The sequence below is a fragment of the Sapajus apella genome, unplaced genomic scaffold (genome assembly GCF_009761245.1).
Source record: "Sapajus apella isolate SASKATOON/1434 unplaced genomic scaffold, GSC_monkey_1.0 scaffold49, whole genome shotgun sequence".
Taxonomy (NCBI): domain Eukaryota; kingdom Metazoa; phylum Chordata; class Mammalia; order Primates; family Cebidae; genus Sapajus; species Sapajus apella.
Window position 1 is genome coordinate 14,860,745 of NW_022436989.1, and position 9,005 is coordinate 14,869,749.

Genomic DNA, 9,005 nt, shown 5'->3' on the forward strand with positions numbered 1-9,005 from the left:
TGTTATCTCATCGCACTGGCGTTACATGATACTGGCTCTCAAGGGTTTCCCCTGGTCCATCAAACACACCCACACCCTGTACTTCACAAAACCACATTTTATGAAAAGCCTTGTGTGGGCCCCAGAGATTCTCAAGTACAGAGAGATACTTCTGTTCATAGGAAAATTCTAAATCTTATTTCAGGTCTTGACTCAGATGAAGAACTGGGGCTGCTCTGTCACCACACGTCCTATCTAGGTGATTGTCTGGGGCTGCTCGTTGGCTCCTGATATCCTGTGACCTTTTCTGTATATTTCATGTGTCTGCACGTCTGCATGGTTATTCCCGCTCTGAGGGTTGGGGGTGCACAGCGGGACATGTGCCCTGGCTGTTCTGTCTCAAGAACCTTCTCCAGGTTTGGGGAGAACTTGAGAGAGAGGTCCCTCTCCTTGGTTCTGTCAGTCGAGTCATTATCCAACTATTATTTCATGCATAGCCAGCAGCTTTGGCATTCCTTGGGATGTGGAAAGAAGAAAGCAAATTGGCTTTAGCAATCCCGTGTCTGCTAATTGTCCCCATGGCTGTGATGTGCGTAGGCTATCCAGCCCAGGACAGCCAATCTCCATGCTTTCTCCTTCTCAGCAGCTTGCCTGAATTTATTTTTCTTCGTTTTGTTCCAAAACAAGGCAGTAACTGATTTGAAGGGGGGGGGAAAGATTTTATTTAGCTACTGCATTCCAACAAAGAAACATTGCCTTGCAGTGATTACTAACCTTTCTTTCTGTGTGTATTTCTCCCCTCCCCAGACCAGAGGGTGGCATCCTTCTGCACCCTGACAGATATGCAGCATGGGCAGGACCTGGAAGGGGCCCAAGAACTGCCCTTGTGTGTAGATCCAGGCAGTGGCAAAGAGTTCATGGATACAACTGGGTATGTGAGCCCCTGTGGACCCCCTGCCCCTGCTGTTCCAGGCATGATTAGCAAAGATTCGGCTAACTGGCTAACCTTGAGCCAGGCAGGCGACCATATTCCACTGTGCCCTTTCCCAATCCTGAAGAATCCAAAGAAGGGACTTGGCTCCCTGCCCTGCTGTTGGAGACCACACTTGGCTGCATGACCACTCTGCTCCATGGGCACACCGTGCCTACCAAGACTTGTGACCCTGTGCCCACAATGACTAGCCTCACTGTCAGAGAGGTCAAGAAGGGGCCTCAAGGTCAGCGTCTGCTGCCAAATTACTGCAACAGCACCAGGCAGGGATAACTTGCTGATTGGCCTTCCACCTGCCAAGCTGCACATGCTGACCAGCCCAGGGCATGGCTCCTCCCAGAACTTGATCCTTGATCGGGCCTCATGCCCTCCATTGAAATATGTTGGGAACGCCCCACTCTTTTCCCTATATTTATGACATGTTCATTCCCCATAAAATGTGTGTTCTTTACCTGTGTCATCCATTCTTAATTCTAACTTCTGTATGAACTGAATATAAAAGTTGGAATTAACTTCGTTAACTTCCATGTTCACAGTGGTAATGAGCTGCATAATATTGTCATCGTTGGGAAAGGGAAATTGGGGAAATTGACTACTTGGTTCCCAGGACTTCATTTGGGTCTACCTTGTTGTCTCAATTGGCTAAACTAATTTAAATAATGTATCTTTTGTTTTCCTACCAACCTTTATATCTATAGAGATTCTGAATCTCTTTTTAAATCAGCGAAGTCCCAAAATGGGCTTTCCACTAGAGCAGCAATATGGACACTTTCCCAGTCTGACATAATATAATATATCTGCTTGCTGGGCTCTAAGCTCATGAAATAATTTTTTTGAGTGTAAACTTGACTAACAAAAATGCTGAATTGACTCTTGAGTTCTAATTCTATACTTATTTGCTAGGGAGCGTTCTCCATCAACACTGACGGGTAAAGTTAACCAGCTGGAATTAATTCTTCGACAACTCCAGACCGACCTTCGTAAGGTAATCTATTGGATGAGCATAATCAGAACTCTTTCTCCTACAAAATCAACCTTTTGTAATGACTACAAATAAATTGAAGAAACTCAGGAAAGGAAACTGCCCTACACAAACCAATAATAAGTAGAAACAGATGCTCCTGAATTCTCACTCCATCCGCGGACCTGCAGCTGATGTATTTTATTTTGCGGGGTGCAGGGATCTTGACGGATATGAGTAAACAAGGATGAGCCTGTGGTGTGGCCAATCTTCACTGTGAAGTAGAAGCATGGTGGGCCAGCATTTTTTAATTCAGTGAGTTATCAGTTGCACCAACTCTGTATAAGGACCTCAGAGGAGTCCATTGTTGCCAGGAAGCCTGGTCTCTCTGAGTCCTGTCCTCTGCCTGAGACAGCTTCACAGTACTCAAAATTTCTGCTCCACACATCAACCTGCGCATGGTCCGTCCTCAAAAGAAATTAAATCCTGTATCCCGTAAATACTTGCCGAGCTCTGTTCCATCAGCCCTGTTCCAGAGAGCCACTTGGCTGTCCAGGGAAACAGAATGGGGTGCAGTAGCGAGCGGGAGGGCGTCACAGAAAGGTTTTTGTTGTGATGGTTTGGTTTGGCTTTTGAAGGAGGGAGAAATCGTAGCTGGTGAGAAGCTGAGGAAAGGATTCAGTTGGGAGGGAAATCATGATGAGGGTGACGAGCAAGTGGGTGGAGTTCTGATCTAGTCACAATGAGGGAGCTGGGCTCGGATAGGAATAGGGTCAGCTCACACACAGTTACCAGAGCGGAGCAGAGTATGTGTGTGTGCGCATGTGTTCATATATGCATATGTTCATTCACATACACATAGTCCAGACAGAGATGTTGGCAAATTTCTCTGTTTCTTTTTTTTCCTAGTTATGAGCTGAGAGTGAGTGGTGGGAAGGAGTATAAGAGCTTTGTGGATAGAGGATACAGGTGTACCACAGCATGTAAACCATCAGGTATATTTAGGAGACTTGCCAAACAAAGCTAAAGCACATTTGAATTTGGAGCATAAGTTAAAGCGATTTCTCTTTTCCTGGTTGTGTGTTTTTTCCCCAGCTTGGGTGACCAGCTGTCCCAGTTTGCCCGGGATGGATAAATTTTCCAGGATATGGAACTTTCCGTACTAAAACCAGCAAAGTCCCATGCAAGCTGGGGTGGCTGGTCACCCTATCTCAAGCTGCAAGTGTAGAATCGTTGGAGATTTGAATTTAGCCAATATTAAGGTTTAGACAGGAAATCAGGAGGAGAGAGAGAGAGAGAGAGAGAGAAGGACCCTGGGATGTATACAGGGCATGAATAAATCCAAGGACCTAGAGTCCAAGCCAGCTGAAGAGAAATAATGTCACTGCTGGGGAATGGCTGGGGACGGGGGTGTTGATGGGCAGTGTAAATAAGAGTAAGATTGATAATATTGATGAGTTCTGTCATTGCTGGAGGAGTAGATACTGGAGAATTTATTTTTAAAAGCAGGAGGTGGTGACCAAGAAGTAGGAACTTGAAACTTTTAGAAAGATGTGCAGTCATTGACAATAACATGGTATAGGGTGTGGGCATGACAGTGGGAGTTGAGGAGGGCCGGACTTGAAGGTCACTGAGAGAAAGTGACGGAGAGGCTGAATGGCCAGAGTGTTAGATGGAACATCTCAGTGGATTTGAAATCATCAACACAGATGATGGGGTGGGGTGTGGAGAAAAGAGCAAATCAGGTTCTAGAATCTTCCCTTAATGATGGTTGCAACTGGGGGTACAGTAGATAATTGTAGCCGGCGGCGAGTAGCAGGTCTCATGACATAATGGCACGTTTTCCAGAGGAGCTGGAATTGTAGGAAGGAGCAGCGATCTGGCCTGAGCAATGGAGAATGGGCTGTCTGCCTGCCCGACCCCTGTAGTGAGCTGCTGGGGACAGTGTCCACAGGAAGGAGCCAGGATTCACTTAGAGCATGGAGAGGGAGGGATGTCAGGAGGAGAGACTGAGCGTGCACAAGGTCTTCATGGCAGAATCCAGGTTCCATGGGTCACAATAAAAGGTTTGCAGGGATGTGGAGAGGTGGGCAGCCAAGTTGCTGCAGAGATGTTCTGAGCTGTGGGACTCAGACTCTTGGGAAAGAGAGTCGTGGTGAGGAGTGTCCAGGGAGTGTCAGTATCCAGGGTGGACTGCAGGTGCTCTTTACAGCGAAGTGAGTCGCCAGCTCTGATTCAGGCCTCCTCTGGGGACCAGGGTCTTTCAGGTCAGTGGCCAAGCAGGTGGTATTGGGGAGGGCCTCAGAAGGGATCAGGAAACAAGGAAGTCTTGAGGGCAGGAGCGGACACGCCACCGAGGGTGGGGGCGTCCACTCACCTCACTCTCAGTGCTCCTGCTCAGTGCTGGCAGGTGGCATCTGGTGACATTAGCGGTTGAGTTAGATTCCATTACAAAAGTACCGATTGTTACAATCTGACGATGACCCCTCTATCCAGTTGGGGGAAGGCATCCTTTTCAGCAGGTGGGGCCTGAAACTGGTGCTGTATGTTTTTTACTGCTCTATGTTGGAAACTCCAGATGTGATTCTTCTGAAAATCTTGATTATTTTTACATAGTTTTTAATGGCAGACTTTAAGGGTCATTATGGAAATATAGTATAACAGGAAAGTTTAAGATGGAATGAAAGACCTAAGTACATATTTTATTATAAACATATGTAACAGCTATGCTGATACCAGTTTTTTACTTAGAAAGCTCTGTGCATTTGTCAAAGGGTATTACCTTTAACCTCACTGTCTCCCATTTTTGGATGGAGGGTAATATAAACTATGATTAACCCCTTCCATCTTAGTACCCCTTGGGAGCAGAGTGGGATGAAAGAACAGGGTATGTGGAGTTGTTCATTCCCATCCCTTTGTCAACAGCAGGATCAGGCAAGTCCTCTTACTGAACAGAGCCACCCTTTCTCCCCTCAAAAAGTAAATAAGTAAAAATAAGAATAAAAGATTCTTATAGCCCAGCTTAGGAAGAATGACCATATCTGTCAGTCACCATGACTCAGTTTGTTTCTACTCTGACCAGGAAAAACAAGACAAGGCCGTTCTCCAGGCAGAAGTGCAGCACCTGAGACAGGACAACATGAGGCTGCAGGAGGAGTCCCAGACCGCGACCGCTCAGCTGCGGAAATTCACAGAATGGTTTTTCAACACCATCGACAAGAAATCTTAGCCAGTCCGCACCTCATCAAGGGACTGTTGGGAAATGCCTCTTGTCCTTTGAAGTCACAAACGTGGTTTTTATGTGTGCTTTCAGCCAATCGTAGATGTCTTTGCTGTTCCATTCTGTGTAGCACCATTCACCACAGCAGGATAGGGAGTCTCGACTCTTTCTCGGTAACCACAGCAGAGAGCAGTACCGATGTGAAGATGAATGAATGTAACTCCTGGTGTGAAGATGAATGTAAATCCTGGCGATAGTTGAGACCTTTTTCTTTTAGACTCTGCTAAAACAATGCTCTGGCTTGGTTTTATTTCCTATATATCAGGTGACCTGGTAGAGACGTAAAGCAATTTACCATAGTTTGGGCTTTAGTATTGTAAAATAAACATGAAAACAAATAATCAGACATATACTTTAATGTTAAAGGTGCTCTATTTTTTTGGATGTACAGTAGTTTTATTTCCACAGCCACATTACCATAGCAATAAGAAAGGAGGCATAGTAAATAGTTGGAAAAGCTTTGTGGGGGGATTAAAAAAAAAAAAGCACTGATGTGTTTAACACTAGTTCAAATGCAGTTACCTTAGAGACTTATTTATTTGCAGGAACAAATGGTGCCTGAATATTAACAGTGTTCTGATTTTAAAAAAAAAGATACATATGCCTTGTAAATGGCTCACCGAGTTGTCAGTAGTCACTTAAAATCTTAGTTCACGTTTGTATAGTTGTTCTGCTGGAAAAAAAAGAATGAATCTGCTTACTCACTAGAACTTCCCTGTGTGCCGTGAGCCAGCGGAACCACTGGTACAATGCCAGATTTGTTTATCTTTGTACAGAAGCTTTGATGAAGTGTCTTGTATTTAACACCCTTATTTAAGCTTATTTAACCTTAAATTGTTAATTTTATAAAATTGGGTTTGGCCTGTACTACAGTGAGGGACAGAGGTAGCTGCAGGCTCAGAAGAGACCGGCCTTGCACAGATGAGACCGAGAAGCAGGGTGAGGAGATTCTAACAACTGGATGCTGCTAGTAACACGTTGTTTGTATTGCTTTACCATTTTTAACTGTTATATTTGAGATGAACATACATTTTGCTTTTTTAATAAATGTTTAAAAGAAGCCCACATAAGAAATGGTGTTGTCAGGTGACTGTAGATTTTTTATGATCTGACATATGAACAACCTGACTGTATGTGAATTTATTTCAGGTCATTTAGGACCTTGATTTGTATTAAATACTGTTTAGCTGCCTAATTCTGTATAGAATCCCAGACTGATTTCAGGAAAGAGTAACTAGTTATTAGTAGCTGCTATGTGCCAGACACTATTCTCTGAACTTTTCATCCATCTCATTTAATCTCGACAGCATCTTTCATAGGTGAGAAGTGGGGTCCCCATTTACAACCACATGAACTGTGGCTCAAGTGAAGTAATTTACCCAAGATTGCCTTTAAAAGAAAAAAAGGCATTTTATTTAACAATTAGGTGTTGCTAGAACTTTGGGAGGCCAAGGCAGGCAAATCATCTGAGGTCAGGAGCTCAAGACCAGCCTGACCAACATGGAGAAACCCCATCTCTACTAAAAATACAAAATTAGCTGCGTGTGGTGGCACATGCCTGTAATCCCAGCTACTCAGGAGGCTGAGGCAAGAGAATCGCGTGAACCTGGGAGGTGGAGATTGTGGTAAGCTAAGATTGCGCCATGGCACTCCAGCCTGGCAACAAGAGCCAAACTCCCTCTCAAAAAAAAAAAAAAAAAAAAATCAGTGTTTGAAAAATTATCAGGAAGAGGTAAAAGGTAAATTTGAATCCAGTGTAAGACAGAAGACACAAAATATATGTGAAGGGAAACACCGTAAGGTCCATTGCTCTCAACCTTCGAAGGACAGAAAGCGTATCAAGAATTCAGAGGAAGCTAACGGACTCTTAGAATTGGCCCTAAAAGCAATTTTCCATATGGGCTTCACATGAGAGGCACATTGAACAATTAGCGTTCTCACAGCAGATGTAGCCGTAGGCCTCCTAAGGCTGTTTCATGCAGCTGCCCTCTGTGAAATACACAGGTGCACTTCCAAGATGCAGGCACTATAGATTTTCAGGGAATAGGACATGGTGGGCCACATAGATACCATCCTTCCACCTTTCCTCTCTTTTTCTTTCCCATCATTGTGAACCAGGCAGCATGTGAGGAGCTAAAAATCCAGTGGGGATCAACAGGGGTCAGGGCCCCTGTCTGCGCAGGTGTACAGTCTAATATGGGGAGACAGGCACAAGAACACTTCAAAACATGAAAGAGAAATAAAAGGACCTGCACCAGGCTACCTTAAGTAACTATTATAAACACTGACCCTGTTTGAATAGTTCCTGCTTGCTGGCTTCTGCTGAGCATTGTGTTACCTACCAGCACCCCTGTGAGGTAGGTGCCACCATCACTCCCTTTTTAAAGAAGAGGAACTAGGCCCTAGATAGGATGGTCCATGGGTAGACGAGGGCACCCAGGGTTCTGAGTCCCTAAAGTTAGTTTGTTCAAGAAATCTAGCAGAAGCCAGGACCTAACGGAGGGTAAAGTGTTGGGAGATGTGCTTGAAGAGATCAGCAGCAGCCATACCATGGAACTGGAGGCCATGGTAGAGCCTTGATTGTTCTAAGTCAAAAGGAAGCCACTGACAGAGGAAAGCTGCTTAATAAGAGCTATATTTTAAATGGATTGTTCTGACTAATAACAATCCATTTAGCAGTGGAGAAGGGACTGCGCAAGCCCTTAAACTTTCTGGATGGGGCTTTTTTTGTATAAAACCTATTTTAAGCTTTGGGAGTCACATACTGCCTCTGTTGCATATTTTTACATTTCTATTTAATACTCTTTAAAGATGGTAAGAGCCGTTCTTAGCTTGCAAGACCACACAAAAACAAACCACTCACCAGTATAATTTACCAATGCCAGGTACAAGGCAGAGTACGCGAGGAAGACCAGCCTGGGTAAGAGATGGTGTTGGCGTGGTCTGTGGCAAGGCAGTGAAAGTGGGGAGAAGTGGTTCGCCACACGTGAGAATTTATTTGGAGCCCACGGAAATGCTGATGGGTTGGAGACGAGTTGGAAGGGCTGGATCCAGGGATAAGCCCTACACTTCCAAGGAGTCGATAAACTGTGTGTTCAGACGGTTTTCCATAAATAACTCTTGCCTTTAGTAAAGGGTTAACAACAGACATGTTCCTGGCAAGGGTCTGGAATACAGCTCTTCTGTGTCTTTGATCAAGCGTGGATGCATTTGCTTTACAGCAACTAATCAGCTGGAAAGGTTGATGTCATTCAGAGAAAATAAAGGAATCTGACCAAAACCCAGCTGAGTGGAAAGCCATTCCGCCTTCCTAGGCATACCTGAGGGCAGAAGATAGTTCTTGAAAACAGTCCTCAGTGTATACTAGCAAAGGAATGAATAATCTCTCTCAAGCCTGTCTCCAGAGGGCCATGCCAAAAAAACAGCCAAAATGATTTGGGTCTGTTAAGCTTTTTCAAACATATTACCAGTCAAAAACCAAACAACTGCATGCTCCCATAGTACGTGTAGTTTTGAACAACTTGGTGTCCTTGTGAACACTGTTAAAATATGTACTCCTTAACAACTGAACATTGCTATAATGACTTCCTGGATATAACCCAAATATTTAGTGGAATATATCTACTAAAAAGTTTATTTTAGAATAATTAAGCAGGTTTTTCTAACCACATGGAGTGAACTATTATGTATTAAGCCATTTTAGTATGTGACAAAGTTAACTAACGTATTGGGCCTTTATCCTGCTATTCTCTATAGCTAGGAGATGGCTTATGGCTTATGATTAGAAGCATAAG

General features: G+C 44.2%; 1 protein-coding gene across 3 annotated transcripts in view; it reads left to right on the forward strand.

The window, feature by feature from the left end:
- Positions 1–5,794, forward strand: part of SIPA1L2 (signal induced proliferation associated 1 like 2) — a 230,774-nt gene extending 224,980 nt beyond the window's left edge. For 2 of the 3 annotated variants that reach the window (XM_032242333.1, XM_032242334.1), the window contains exons 19-22: positions 185–238; positions 787–910; positions 1,874–1,955; positions 5,014–5,794. In XM_032242333.1, the coding sequence (XP_032098224.1) occupies positions 185–238; positions 787–910; positions 1,874–1,955; positions 5,014–5,160 (407 nt within the window). In that variant the 3' untranslated portion in view covers positions 5,161–5,794. The remainder of the gene's footprint in view (positions 1–184; positions 239–786; positions 911–1,873; positions 1,956–5,013) is intronic. The other variant, XM_032242335.1, reaches the window with a different exon arrangement.
- The last annotated feature ends 3,211 nt before the right edge of the window (positions 5,795–9,005 follow it).